General features: G+C 41.4%; 1 protein-coding gene across 3 annotated transcripts in view; it reads right to left on the reverse strand.

Annotated features, from left to right (window-relative positions):
- Nucleotides 1–918: 918 nt before the first annotated feature.
- CPNE4 (copine 4) overlaps nt 919–15,917 on the reverse strand; it is a 505,143-nt gene continuing 490,144 nt past the window's right edge. For all 3 annotated transcript variants that reach the window (XM_050777959.1, XM_050777962.1, XM_050777971.1), the window contains exons 15-16: nt 8,717–8,953; nt 919–1,528 (exon numbers count right to left, since the gene is read on the reverse strand). In XM_050777959.1, coding sequence (XP_050633916.1) covers nt 1,394–1,528; nt 8,717–8,953 — 372 coding nt within the window. In that variant the 3' untranslated portion in view covers nt 919–1,393. The remainder of the gene's footprint in view (nt 1,529–8,716; nt 8,954–15,917) is intronic.

The raw sequence follows: 15,917 nt of genomic DNA on the forward strand, positions 1-15,917 counted from the left end.
TTCATCTCTCTGACCAAAAATAAACTCCACTTTGTGCCTTTTATGCTTGCAAAAACACTTGCCTGTTTCTCTGCAAGAAGATTATACAAGTTAAACATTCATCCTTTTGGTTCCAGACTGGCCAGCTTATATTGAAACAAAACACCTCCTCCCCAAACAATCATTCCAGGCATTTCTGCTTATAGAGTTTGCTCTCAGAAGTAATAGAAAGGAGGCAAGAATTTCCCACACTAAGCTCAAGAGTCAACTTAGTGGACCAGATATTGGGAGCTGTGCTTCATGGCCATGTGCCATGCGTAAGTTTCTGTTGTTGTGGTTCCAGTGAAGACTCTTTGAGGTCACTTCTAGGGATTGACACCATCCATGCAGTGGTGTGTGATGCCACTTTTAAGAGGGCAGGGACTGGCCAGGAGGAGCACTTTCTAGTCTTGTCTAAGGAAGAGGTGTGAGTATAAAGCAGCGAGACTGATTTGAGGTGTGCAGCTTCCGGCCTCGGTCTCATTACTTTCTACTGTTGCCCCTGAGACAGGCAGGACTTTTATGCTACTGTCAGGAAGAGGTGCCATTCTCAAGCAGACTAGAAGCTGCCCTGTATTTGATGGTCTCCATCATGACATCCTTAAGTCTAGAGTCTCACTCCTCTTGGTATAGTCCAGGGACTGCATTAGCATCACCTGGAACCTTGTTAAAGATGCAGAATCTTGGGTCCCACACAGACCTATGTATCACAATCTGAATTTTAATAAGACTTGCAGGTGATTTGTGTACACAGTAAAAAGTATGAGAGGTGCTGGGCTAGATGACCCAGACCTACCTCAAAAAGACCCACCTCAAAAAGAAGAAGTGAATAAACCTCTTCTGTAGTAGAGAACCATTCTCAGCAGGGAGGAATTAGAGATAACAACTGCAAAAACCGTGTGGGTTTTTCTCTTTTTATTTTAAACATGCAAAATACAGTCCATGCATCTGCCATTTTAAAAAGTCTCTCATCCTATAGCAGATAAAACCAAGTATATTTTGGCCATCAACGTTCAATAAATGTTTCAAAATGCTTTAGAGTGTAAAGATAAGAAATTTAGCAAAATTTCAACAAACCTGTATAAAAAACGGATACAGATACCATTTTATTTCAAGGCGACATGCTGTAATGTAAATAGTAAGTTATTATTATCTGTATTTCTTTGTAAAAAGTTAACGATACAAGGGTTTAACAGATCCAGGCCTCAGGGCTACACATGCAAAAAAAATTGTCAAATAGTTAAAAATCACCAAAACGTGCTATTTTTAAATGTGTATGTGTTGTTTTTTTTAAAGTACAGGAGTAGTAGAAGTATTAAATATGAAATATTAGCAGGAGTAGTATTTCAGAACTCTGTAAAACTGTGTGGGGAGTTCATGGTGCTAGTGTTCTGGAAGATTCGTACATTTCTGATGAACATTTTGGTTTAATTCCTTTGCCATTGTAATAGTCCACAACTTGGTTTGGGACTTCAGCCAACACGCTCTTTGCCAGGGCAGCTGGAGATGCCTGCAGGGAAGAAGAAATCATCATGACATTGGCTTCTGGTCAAAGGAACCAGACTCAACCTAAAAGATTTGAGTCCTGCTCTGGGCAGCTAAGTTTTATTCACTTTCATTCATACATGATTTGTCAAGGGTCTACTTCAAGCAAGAGTTGTCAGATTGTTGGAAAATGGGCCTTTAATTTCATTGTTATATATTTTTATGCCTGTCTCAAACTATAAAACTATTTACATCTGAAGATGAGTAAAAGTTGGATGGGAGAATGAATTGTTCTGCAGTTTTATTTCTAATTTTCACTCAATTTTAGACACTGATTTATGTTCCAGGTGCCACACTAGGGTTTAAGGGTCTACGGTTCTTGTCTCAGGAAGGCTGTAATCACATGAGGGGAGCTAGGCATGGCCAATATTAACCCCACTATGAGGTAGAATATGATACATGCTATAGAGCAGCAGTGTCATGTCACATGGGAGCTTATTAGCAATGTAGACTCTCAGACCCAACTCAGAGCTACTAGTGATTCATATGCATATTGAAATTTGAGAAGCACTTCTCTAGAGAATCACAAACAGTGAGGCCAGGGCATAAAAAACATAGAGACCAACTTTTCTTCTAAGAGGAGGCGGCTTTTAAGTTGAGCATATTTTAATACATAGCGACGGGGTAGGGGAATGGCATTTGACCATCCTAGGGACAGTGAGTCACCTGATGGAGCTGAAGGAAGTGTGCATGGCAGGTGGGGGATGAGGGGGTTTAGGGGTAGATGTAGGATTGGGCATTTGGTTGGAAAATTGGCTTGAGACCAGGTGATGGAGAGTCTGGAATGCCACACTAATTCATTTAGCCTTTATTCTATCAGCCTTATGGATCTACTGCATGATTTGGGGGCAGGGGCACAGAAGGACCATGTGATTTATGGTGATGATTCTGCAGCAGAGAAAGGTTGAGGCTGATATCATACATGGACTCTGGAGTCATTCATGCAGACCTGGGCTTTACTCCTGGCTCTGGCGTTTAGTACTAACTGTACAACCCCTGGACAAGCAACTTCAATGGCCTGAGCCTCATTATTAGCTATTATTGAAGAGATTAAAAACTTGAGGCAGACTTAACAAGTGTTTGAGATTCCAAAAGAAAGAGGGCTGGACTGAATACCATGTGACCTGGTTTTCAGTTCTTTCTTTTCTATGTGGCTTGCCACTTGGCCATTTAACTTTACTAAGCCCCGCTGTTCTTAGAGGCAAAAGAGAAAAGAAAAGAATTCACTCTATCTCAGAGAGTCTCAAAATAAGAGACATGTATCTTTTAAGCAATCTGAAAACACTGTAAAGAGTTTTTCTAAAGTGATCTTTCACATTTTGAAGATATCATAGCATGATGGACATTTGCGATCTACAGATGTCCCTTTATTTTATAAATAACCGCTCAGGGTTGTGTGTTATACCATGGTCCATGTGTATAGTGGGGCAGATACAAAAGTCATTTATACCCTTTTCTCCCTGACTGTTTCTCATTCGAAGGTTAGAAAGTCAAATCCTTGATTGTCCGGCTTCCTTTACATCTAGGGATGACAATATGACCCAATTCCGTCCTTTGAGATAGAAGTGAAAATTTCCTAGGGGAGGTTTTTTGGAAAGCTTTTCTCTCCTGGTTAAAAGTTAAAAGACTTTTTCTTTGTGAAAAATCTTTAACAATACAAGAATTTAACAGATTCTGGACTCAGGGCTACACATGCAAAAAAAAATTGTCAGATAGTTAAAAATTACCAAAATGTCCTATTTTTAAAGGTGTATGTATTTTTTTTAAGTACAGGAGTAGTAAAAGTATTAAATATTAAATATTGGCAGGAGTAGCATTTTGGAACTCTGTAAAAGTGTGTGGAGGTCATAGTGCTAGTGTTCTGGAAGACTTGTACATTTTTTTTTTTTTTTTTGAGATGGCGTTTCACTCTGTCACCCAGGCTGGAGTGCAGTGGCGCGATCTCGGCTCACTGTAACCTCTGCCTCCCGGGTTCAAGCAATTCTCCTGTTTCAGCCTCCAGAGTAGTTGAGATTACAGGCGCCTGCCACCACGCCCAGCTAATTTTATATTTTTAGTAGACATGGGGTGTCACCATACTGGCCAGGCTGGTCTCGAACTCCTGACCTCAGGTGATCCACCTGCCTCAGCCTCTCAAAGTCCTGAGATTACAGGCGTGAGCCACCACGCCCGGCCTTGAAGACTTGTACATTTCTGATGAACATTTTGGTTTAATCCCTTTGCCATTGTAATAGTCCAGGACTTAGTTTGGGACTTCAGCCAACATGCTCTAGACACAGTTGGCCCTATGTCCCTTTCCTCTTCCTTTCTATCTTGAAATAGAATGTGATTACTGGAGCTGTAGCAACCATTTTATCATTATGTAGGAAGAGCAAAGGGAATCACAAAGTGCTGGCTCTGACACTATTGAATCACTGATCCAGCAGCAATGAGCCCCTGACTTCTAGCTATACGAGAAAAAATATGTTCTATTTGTATAATCCAGGGTTTCTCAATCTTGACACTATTGACATTTGGGGCTGAATAATTCTTTGTGTGGGGGACTGTCTGGTGCATTGTAGGACGTTTAGCAGCATCCTTAGCCTCTACTCACTAGATATGAACAGAAGCCCTGTATTTGTTACCATCAAAAATGTCAGATATTCCAAAATGTTTCCTGGGGCATAATGTTACCCTTGGTCAAGAACCATTTATGTAATCCTTGTAAGATGGATTTACTGTTGCTTGCAGCAAAAAATATTCCTAAACCAGTCTGTCAAGTAGCTCTTCCTCTGATGATGGTAATATTCTATATCTGTGCTGTCCAATATGGGAGTTCTTAGTCTCATGCAACTATTGAGTCCTTGAAATAAGGCAAGTCTGACTGAGGAACTGAGTTTGAAATTTTATTTTCTTTTAATGAATTTAAATATAAATAGCTACATGTGGTTAGTGGCTACCATATTGGACAGCATTGTTCCCAAAGGATTCCCCCATCCTCTTGCATATCTGTGCTGGCAAGCAAATAAGGCTTTGGGGACATGTATTGGGTGGGAAAGGGTCAAGAATATGAATGAAACTGGTAATAACTGTAATAAAAGCTTTATTTATTAACCACCTACATGGACCAGGCACTGTCTTAAGCTTTATATAGACAACACCTTATCTTTGCAATGCATGTATCATTTACCTCATTTTATAGATGAAAGTCTGTGGCATGGAGAGGTTAAATAACTTGCCCAGAGTCACATAGCTTAAAGCGTATGATAATTTGAGTGTGTCTCCTAAATTAATGTGCTGGAAACTTAATTGTCAATGCAACAGGGTTGGGAAGTGGGGCCTCATAAGAGGTTAGTATCATGGGAGCAGGTTAGTTATCATGAGAGTGGGTTGTTATAAAAGAGAGTCTGCCCCTTGTGCTTTCCTTCTCTCTGTCTTACATGTTTGCTTGTGCCTTCCGTAGCTCTGCCATGAGATGACCCTTGGAGTTGCTGGTGCTATGCTCTTGGACTTCCCAGACTCCAAAACCATGAGCCAAATAAACTTCAGTTCTTTATAAATTATCCAGTCTGTGATATTCTGTTATACGAGCAGGAAAAAAGACCATAACATAACTTGTGCCCTGTAAACTCTAAAGCTCTGAGTTATCATGCAGAGCAGAAAAAGACAGGCAATTCATGGGCTAACGGCTTACATAAAATGATTTAAGCTGCTACCTTCCCTTTTATTTATGGCTTATTGAATTCAAAGTAGATTAGTTTGGGTAATGAAATGGCTTTCAAAATCTAATTTGAAATCCATGAAGATAAGATGGGTGAGTATGCTCCTGGTGTTCTTCCTTGGTCATTCACAGAGCAGCCAGAGACTTTGTGTAGCACAGAGACTATGAGTAGCACCCTACTTCCTTGCTCTGCCCCTAGCATTCCTCTTGTTGCCAATGTCGCTGAAATTCCCTGCTCTCCAAGGCTGTCTTTCCTCAAATACTTAACTTAAGCTGTAAGCCTTTTCCCATGGCTACTCCTGTCTGCTTTGAGGTCCTGTAGCAACATTTTAATTCTTCTCAACCACCCACAGGTTGCTTAGCATGTGATTTTTCTGCTGGTACCTTTCTCCCAGTCATGCAATTCTCCAGTAAATGTCTTGAGGTCTGGATCCATGGTTGTATCATTTCATTGTGGTCCTAGTGACTAGCATGTGCCTTGCACAGAACAAGCATTCTGTAAGTGTTTTGGGGAAGAGGAGGAGGCCTGAGGGTAGAGGTTAGAACCTTTCATAGCTCAGTGACATTGTGTTAGCACACAAGTGTGTTGGGGGGGGGAGGTGAGGAGGTGGGGGATGCAGAGGGGAGAAAGGGTGATTTGGGGAAGTTAATGAATCTCCTAGACAGTGAACTCTTTGATCCTGCTTCACTATGCAAAGCTATCACTGGTATTCAGTGATGTGGCTACCTATTTTGTCTGGCTGAAAAGAATACAGCATTAAAATCAGGAAAAACACCCTTTCCTCCATCTTAGACACCTTGGGAGAAACTAGCTTCATTAATGAACATAATTGCAACAAATTTGGCCTGCTCTACCTCATCCCTCTGTAAAGAATACTACTTCTTTTTAACTCTACTCCTTGCTGTCCATAGGCAGACAACTTGAGGGCTTAGTGCATCTCTTTCATTAATGAGTACCTTTATTTGAAAATCTCTTCCTAGGGAAACTTGAGGATGGGATATAATAACACAATTACCCCTCATCCACATGCATAGCCCTGGGAGCTTGTGGGAAGATTGCTGCTGCTGTTACTGGGAAACTCTCTCTGTACTCAACTCTGTAGCCAGGGATTGATTTTCTGCTCCTTCAGTGATTTTAATTACACTGCAGCCCTCCTTAAAAGTAGAGTAGTAATTGTGTGGCTGTACAGTTATGAACAGTACCTCATCATCCAAGGAGCCTTGGGATGTGCAGTTACTTCCCTATGAAGTCTGGGCAGCTCATGAAATGTAGGGTTCAGCTGAGGCAGCTAAGCTGGTGATTTATCTGAATTCTCATTTTAAAGCCTGTCCAAAGAAGGTGGCAGAACAAACAGCAATTTCTGAAGAGCATATGCTAAAGGCTCTCATACTAGGACTGGTACCAGGATTACAGTCAAGTATGCATGGGGGTGGGAGGATGGGTGGATCATTGTTTTGATGATCCATTTAGCTTTCCACCTCTCATCTGTAATTTCCTTACACAGTGTAGGTGAGATTCCAGTATGAACCCAAATTGGGAGTCAGATGTGTCTGGATATATCTGATAAACTCACTATGAAGAATGTCAGGGATTTGTTTGAATGAGTTTTTGACTGGAGGAGAAAGGCTTTACCAAATAAGCTTGAAGTGGAGGGGATGGCATCCTGCCTGACCCAAATAACTGATTTGAGCCCTATGAAGGGAGGGACTGCCATGGAAGTTAATGAAGATGCTTTCCAGCAGGGATCTTTGACACATCTCACTGCATTAATGGCTCAGGTGACAGAGGGGACTCTGTAGCATGGAAAGGAGAGGACGCTCTTATTTTCCAAGGAGACTGCAGATAAGCTTCAGGGTACTGAAGATTCTGAAGATTCTCTGTTGCCAGGGCAGCTCAAGTTTAGTCACCAGCCCTGGGGAGTGGTATAGTTGGCATCTGCAGCAGTGCAGAGGGCAAGGCCTCAGTAGAAAGCAGCAGCTGGGCATATGCTCTGCTCTTGGGTGGCTTTCGCAAGAAGCACAAAACAAAAAAACATGAAGGCTATCCAGGAATGCCCAAGTTACCCCCACAGATGCCAAGATACAACTAGGATACTCTAGAGGGGTCTTCAGGACTACCATTAGCCCCAAGGGAGCTTTTATGAATTCAAGATGTCCTTCTGGGTGATTATAGCTCAATAGGTGCAGGGATTTGTGGAAATTTAAAAAATGCTCCTTCCTCCATGGACACAATATATCAAAACCTGGGAATGTGGAAAAATTGTTACTGAGCAATTTTTCAATGTCATACTAGAGCACTGTCTAATGGTTTTCCCTCAAGACCCTTGGGGAATGCAATGCTGCTTGACTGACTTACTATTTCTTATTGGTAAGAGCCCAAGACTATAAAGTTAGGTATTAATTCGTAGAAAACTGATAGCATGCAAGTGATTTCTGTCCCATAGAGAAGGTAATTCAAAGATTACTTTTTTTTTTTTTTTTTTTTTACCCTCTTGGCCATTAATCAGTTTTCAATCTACCTTAGCAAACTTATTCAGCATTTTTTTCCCCACTGACTTTAACTGTCTTATTTTATTTATTTATTTATTTATTTATTTATTTATTTAGAGACCAAGTCTCACTCTCATCACCCAGACAGGAGTGCAATAACGCCACCTCGGCTCACAGCAACTTTCACCTCCCAGGTTCAAGTGATTCTCCTGCCTCAGCCTCCCGAGTAGCTGGGATTACAGGCGCCCGCCAGCATGCCCAGCTAATTTTTGTATTTTTAGTAGAGACAGAGTTTTACCATGTTGGCCAGGCTGGTCTCGAACTCTTGAGTTCAGGCGATCTACCCACCTTGGCCTCCCAAAGTGCTGGGATTACAGGGGTGAGCCACTGAGCCCAGCCTTATATACTGTTTTGAACTAATTTTATCATCTTGTTTTGAAGGAGTTAAGTAAATCTTTGATGCTGCTTACTATATTTTTATAGGGGATTTAGGTTTCTATCATTTTGGAAATATACTTCTGCCAGGGCACATGCCTTGACAAGCAAAACATAGGCTGCATTTCAGTTTCTCCTTGGTACTTTGGGCAGGCACCTTTGGGCAGGGAACAAGCTGCCTAACTGTAGGCAGTCCTAGATGCACTAGAGATCCTAAATTATATGAATTATAGGGCAAGAATCAGTGAAATTTTGCCTACAATAGTTAGCATGACTCCTGATCTATAACTCAATTTATAATTTTTTTCTCCAAAGAGTCATGCTCTACATATCCTTGTTGTGGGAGGTGACGTGGCCCAGGAAGGGATAGCTAAACCAGGTCGTCTCCCACAGCAAGGGTATGTAGAGCATAGCTGGTGTTGCTTCAAGAATGGTGGACCACTATAAACACTGGTGGACAAATGTGGGAGGTGAGCATGCTTTGGTTCTGCTCTTCCATGGGAAGTGCCCCAGTGTGTATATGCATACGTGTTTGAAGTTCCTGAAGGGCACGAACTGGACGATGTCTCGAAGAACAGGCTCTCCCTTGGGTGACCTCAGAATCCCATCGTCACCATCCAGCATCTGCATGTCACTGAAGTCAGCATTCCCTACTCCCACGATGATGACTGACATGGGAAGGTGGGAGGCATGAACAATGGCCTCCCGGGTGTCGGCCATGTCTGTGATGACACCGTCTGTCAGGATCAGCAGGATGAAGTATTGCTGCAATCAGATGCCCGATGATGACAGGGGGTGAAGAGGTGAGGGAGACAAGGACAATACAATACCAGTTAGACACCCAGGTGGACTCACTGCACATTGACCAAAGCAACAGTGATGACAGACATTTTTTGAGTGTCTATGCTGATAGTCCTAAAGGCTTAGAGTTCTGATGCATGGAGCTTAAAGGTAGGCATGGCAATTTTAGCTTAATTATAATAACTACCTTACTGACAGTTACAAAGAAAGAGCAACAGACCAAGAGTTAGGAAGACTGGCTTCAAAGCCTCATTCTGTGAGACCCTAGGATGATCCCTTAATTCCTCTGTGTCTGAGCTTCTTCATTTCTCAAATAATTTATATGATCTTCTTTGCTTGAAGATATTTAAAAATCTAAAGCTATGACATCCAATACAATGCTGACTAGGCCTATGAGACTACTCAGCCCTTGAAATGTGGCTAGAGCAAGCGATGAACTGAATTTTATATTTTATTTAATTGTAATGAATTTAAATTTAAAGTTAAAATTGGATAACCAATTCAGTTATTAGAAACATTTTAAGTATGTGTGGAACAACTTCAGTACATCAATTAACTTTTTCAACTATCTATAAATCTAAACAAAGATAAAGTATTTATGATGATAACTTAGTATCCAAATTGGCATGCTGTAAGTATAAAATACATGTGGATTTTGAAGACTTAGCACACAAAATAGAAAGCAAATTATTTCATTAATAATTTTTTATATGGAATACATGCTAAAATGACAATATGTTGGCTATGTTGGGTTAAATAAAATATATAATTAAAATGGATTTCTCTGTTTCTTTTTACTTTTTAAAATACAGTTACTGAGGAATTTAAAATTGTGTACATAACTTGTGTTATATTTCCACTGGATGGCACTAGTCTAAAGTCCTGCTATGAGAGGGTCAGGGTTGCAGTCTCTCCCTCTGAAGGCCATGTGCCACAAAGGTGGCAGCTCTTCTCTAGGCACACTTGCAGCAGGTTGCAGTGCTCCCATGACTTCCTGCTTTAAATCCTGACTTCTGGCCTGCAGCCCGCCTGGCCCCTTTCCATCTGGGAAGCTGGAAGATGACTCAGCTAAGATGGGAATTGGAGGAAAGGTGCTGTACTCAGCAGCACAGAGAAGCCTTGGGAAGTGCTTTGGGGGCTGGAGAAGGATGACCCATTGGAGGTCATCACTGTTTTTAGTCAACATGAGAGGCACCATGATGGCCTTTACTGGTAAGAGGAAAGAGAAGCAGATTAGTCAGATACAGCTCAGGCTAAACAGAAAATAACTTTCAATATAATCCTGCAAGATGCCCAACATTTATACGGAGTAAGTGTGAAATTAAGCCATTCCACATTGCCATACTTCAAAGGAGAAAGATTGGATAGAAGAGTGATATTTTGAAAACATCTGGTTTTGAGAATAATGTACTTAAGGTTGCAAATAGTTTGGTAGTGCTGAAGAGTTTCATTTTCTTTTTCTGTGAGCCTGAAAAAAGTGTAAATGAAAAATGTGAGCTAGAGATAGGTGAACTTCACACTATGATGAAGATAGCCACATGTTCTGAATGCTTTTCATACAGCCTAATGTAAAGGCTAATTCTGTTCCATGTCCATTAACTAACCACTCACCCCTAGTCCTAGCTGAATTCCCAGTTCCCAGGAATTTCCAATCTGAAATCCTGGTTTTCAGATTCATTCAAGTTGTATATTTCCATCTATGTCTATATTTTCTGAGTTGCATATATTCACAAGGAAGTTGGCTTGAGAGTTTAGAGAAGAATTTCAGTAGGATGAAGTGATGGAGGAGGTAGGGAGGTGCAGAGAGAAGTGGCAGAAAGAGGCAATATTGGTGGTTTGGGGATGGAGGGAAGGAGTATAGAATATACCAGAATCATAAGTCACCCACTCTAGAGTGCACCCGGAAGACCAGGGCAGATGGCACACCCAAAAGGAGACTACTTCTGACTCATGAGCAGGTGGGCCCTTGAGTGAATCACACTTCTGTGTCTCCTTCCTTTATCCTCTGCCTTCCCCTAACTCCTGTCTGATCTGATCTTAGAGTTCAGGGGATGAATCTTCCCTAACTGATAAATACCTTAAGAAATAAAACAACCTGGGGCAGGCACGCCCAAGATGGCCGAATAGGAACAGCTCCAGCCTCTAGCTCCCAGTGTGAGTGACACAGAAGACAGGTGATTTCTGCATTTTCAACAGAGGTACTGGGTTCATCTCACTGGGGAGTGCTGGACAATTGGTGCTGGTCAGCTGGTGTAGTCCGACCAGTGAGAGCTGAAGCACGGGGAGGCATCGCCTCCTCTGGGAAGCGCAAGGGGGAAGGAAATCCCTTTTCCTAGCCAAGGGAAACTGAGACATACAACACCTGGAAAATCGGGTAACTCCCACCCTAATACTGTGCTTTACCAAGGGTCTTAGCAAACGGCACACTAGGAGATTATATCCCACACCTGGCCCGGAGGGTGCCACGACCATGGAGCCTCCCTCATTGCTAGCACAGCAGTCTGAGATCTAACTGCAAGGCGGCAGTGAGGCTGGGGGAGGGGCACCCGCCATTGCTGAGGCTTAAGTGGGTAAACAAAGCCACCAGGAAGCTCAAATTGGGTGGAGCTCACCACAGTTCAAGAAGGCCAGCCTGCCTCTGTAGACTCCTCCTCTGGGGACAGGGCATAGCTCAACAAAAAGCAGCAGAAACCTCAGCAGATGTAAATGCCCCTGTCTGATAGCTTTGAAGACAGCAGTGGATCTCCCAGCACAGAGATTGAGATCTGAGAATGGACAGACTGCCTGCTCAAGTGGGTCCCTGACCCCTGAGTAGCCTAACTGGGAGACATCCCCCACTAGGTGCAGACTGACACCTCACACCTCACACGGCAGGGTACACCCCTGAGACGAAGCTTCCAGAGTGAGAATCAGACAGCAACACTCGCTGTTCAGCAATATTCTATCTTCTGCAGCCTCCGCTGCTGATACCCAGGCAAACAGGGTCTGGAGTGGACCTCAAGCAAACTCCAACAGACCTACAGCTAAGTGTCCTGACTGTTAGAAGGAAAACTAACAAACTGAAAGGACACCCACACCAAAACCCCATCAGTACATCACCATCATCAAAGACCAAAGGCAGATAAAACCACAAAGATGGGGAAAAAGCTGTGCAGAAAAGCTGGAAATTCAAACGATCAGAGTGCATCTACCCCTCCAAAGGAACGCAGCTCATCGCCAGCAACGGAACAAAGCTGGATGGAGAATGACTTTGATGAGTTGAGAGAAGAAGGCTTCAGTTGATCAAACTTCTCAGAGCTAAAGGAGGAACGAGGAACTACGTAATCAGCGCAAAGAAACTAAAAACCTTGGAAAAAGAATGGCTGAATGGATAACTAGAAAAATCAATACAGAGAAGACCTTAAAAGAACTGATAGAGATGAAAACCATAACATGAGAAATACGTGACAAATGCACAAGCTTCAGTAACTGGCTCGATCAACTGGAAGAAAGAGTATCAGCAATTGAAGATCAAATGAATGAAATGAAGCGAGAAGAGAAGTGTGGAGAAAAAAGAGTAAAAAGAAATGAACAAAGCCTCCAAGAAGTATGGGATTATGTGAAAAGACCAAATCTACGTCTGATTGGTGTGCCTGAAAGTGACGGGGAAAATGGAACCAAGTTGGAAAACACTCTTCAGGATATTATCCAGGAGAATGTCCCCAACCTAGTAAGGCAGGCCAACATTCAAATTCAGGAAATACAGAGAACACCACAAAGATACTCCTTGAGAAGAGCAACTCCAAGACACATAATTGTCAGATTAACCAAAGTTGAAATGAAGGAAAAAATGATAAGCACAGCCAGAGAGAAAGGTCGGCTTACCCACAAAGGGAAGCCCATCAGACTAACAGCAGATATCTCGGCAGAAACTCTCCAAGCCAGAAGAGAGTGGGGGCCAATATTCAAAAGTCTTAAAGAAAAGAATTTTCAACCCAGAATTTCATATCCAGCCAAACTAAGTTTCATAAGTGAAGGAGAAATAAAATACTTTACAGACAAGCAAATGCTTAGAGATTTTGTCACCACCAGGCCTGCCCTACAAGAGATCATGAAGGAAGTACTAAACATGGAAAGGAACAACAGGTACCAGCCATTGCAAAAACATTTCAAAATATAAAGTCCATCAATGCTAGGAAGAAACTGCATCAACTAGCGAGCAAAATAACCAGCTAATATAATGACAGGATCAAGTTCACATATAACAATATTAACCTTAAATGTAAATGGACTAAATGGTCCAATTAAAAGACACAGACTGGCAAATTGGATAAAGAGTCAAGACCCATCAGTTTGCTGTATTCAGGAGACCCATCTCACATGCAGAGACACACATAGGCTCAAAATGAAGGGATGGAGGAAGATCCACCAAGCAAATGGAAAACAAAAAAAGCAGGGGTTGCAATACTAGTCTCTGATAAAACAGACTTTAAACCATCAAAGATCAAAAGAGACAAAGAAGGCCATTACATAATGGTAAAGCGATCAATTCATCAGGAAGAGCTAACTATCCTAAATACATATGCACCCAATACAGGAGCCACCAGATTCATAAAGCAAGTCCTGAGAGACTTACAAAGAGACTTAGACTCCCATACAATAATAATGGGAGACTTCAACACCCCACTGTCAACATTAGACAGATCAACGAGACAGAAAGTTAACAAGGATATCCAGGAATTGAACTCAACTCTGTACCAAGTAGACCTAATAGACATCTACAGAACTCTCCACCCCAAATTAATAGAATATACATTATTCTCAGCACCACATCACACTTATTCCAAAACTGACCACAGAGTTGGAAGTAAAGCACTCCTCAGCAAATGTAAAAGAACAGAAATTATAACAAACTGTCTCTCAGACCACAGTGCAATTAAACTAGAACTCAGGACTAATAAACTCAATCAAAACTGCTCAACTACATGGAAACTGAACAACCTGCTCCTGAATGACTACTGGGTACATAACGAAATGAAGGCAGAAATAAAGATGTTCTTTGAAACCACTGAGAACAAAGACACAACATACCAGAATCTGGGACACATTTAAAGCAGTGTGTAGAGGGAAATTTATAGTACTAAATGGCCACAAGAGAAAGCAGGAAAGATCTAAAATTGACACCATAACATCACAATTAAAAGTACTAGAGAAGCAAGAGCAAACACATTCAAACGCTAGCAGAAGGCAAGAAATAACTAAGATCAGAGAAGAACTGAAGGAGATAGAGACACAAAAAACCCTTCAAAAAATCAATGAATCCAGGAGTTGGTTTTTTGAAAAGATCAACAAAATTGATAGACTGTTAGCAAGACTAATAAAGAAGAAAAGAGAGAAGAACCAAATAGATGCAATGAAAAATGATAAAGGGGATATCACCACTGACCCCACAGAAATACAAACTATCATCAGAGAATATTATAAATACCTCTATGCAAATAAACTAGAAAACCTAGAAGAAATGCATAATTTCCTGGACACTTACACTCTCCCAAGAGTAAACCAGGAAGAAGTTGAATCCTTGAATAGACCAATAGCAGGCTCTGAAATTGAGGCAATAATTAATAGCCTACCAACCAAAAAAAGTCCAGGACCACAGCCGAATTCTACCGGAGGTACAAGGAGGAGTTGGTAACATTGCTTCTGAAACTATTCCAATCAATAGAAAAAGAGGGAATCCTCCCTAACTCATTTTACGAGGCCAACATCATCCTGACACCAAAGTCTGACAGAGATACAACCAAAAAAGAGAATTTTAGACGAATATCCCTGATGAACATTGATGCAAAAATCCTCAACAAAATACTGGCAAACCAAATCCAGCAGCACATCAAAAAGCTGATCCACCATGATCAAGTGGACTTCATCCTTGGGATGCAAGGCTGGTTCAACATACACAAATCAGTAAACGTAATTCAGCGTATAAACAGAACCAAAGACAAAAACCACATGATTATCTCAATAGATGCAGAAAAGGCCTTTGACAAAATTCAACAGCCCTTCATGTTAAAAACGCTCAATAAATTCGGTATTGATGGAACGTATCTCAAAATAATAAGAGCTATTTATGACAAACCCACAGCCAATATCATACTGAATGGGCAAAAACTGGAAGCATTCCCTTTGAAAACTGGCACAAGACAGGGATGCCCTCTCTCACCACTCCTATTCAACATAGTATTGGAAGTTCTGGCTAGGGCAATCAGGCAAGAGAAAGAAATCAAGGGTATTCAGTTAGGAAAAGAAGAAGTCAAATTGTCCCTGTTTGTAGATGACATGATTATATATTTAGAAAACCCCATTGTCTCAGCCCAAAATCTCCTTAAGCTGATAAGCAACTTCAGCAAAGTCTCAGGATACAAAATCGATGTACAAAAATCACAAGCATTCTTATACATCAGTAACAAACAGAGAGCCAAATCATGAATGAACTCCCATTCACAATAGCTTCAAAGAGAATAAAACACCGAGGAATCCAACCTACAAGGGATGTAAAGGACCTCTTCAAGGAGAACTACAAACCACTGCTCAGTGAAATCAAAGAGGACACAAACAAATGGAAGAACATACCATGCTCATGGATAGGAAGAATCAATATTGTGAAAACGGCCATACTGCCCAAGGTAATTTATAGATTCAATGCCAACCCCATTAAGCTACCAATGACTTTCTTCACAGAATTGGAAAAAACTGCTTTAAAGTTCATGTGGAACCAAAAAAGACCCCACATTGCCAAGACAAACCTGAGCCAAAAGAACAAAGCTGGAGGCATCACGCTACCTGACTTCAAACTATACTACAAGGCTACAGTAAACAAAACAGCATGGTACTGGTACTAAAACAGAGATATAGATCAATGGAACAGAACAGAGCCCTCAGAAATAATACC

The sequence above is a fragment of the Macaca thibetana genome, chromosome 2, assembly GCF_024542745.1.
Source record: "Macaca thibetana thibetana isolate TM-01 chromosome 2, ASM2454274v1, whole genome shotgun sequence".
NCBI classification, from domain to species: Eukaryota; Metazoa; Chordata; class Mammalia; order Primates; family Cercopithecidae; genus Macaca; species Macaca thibetana.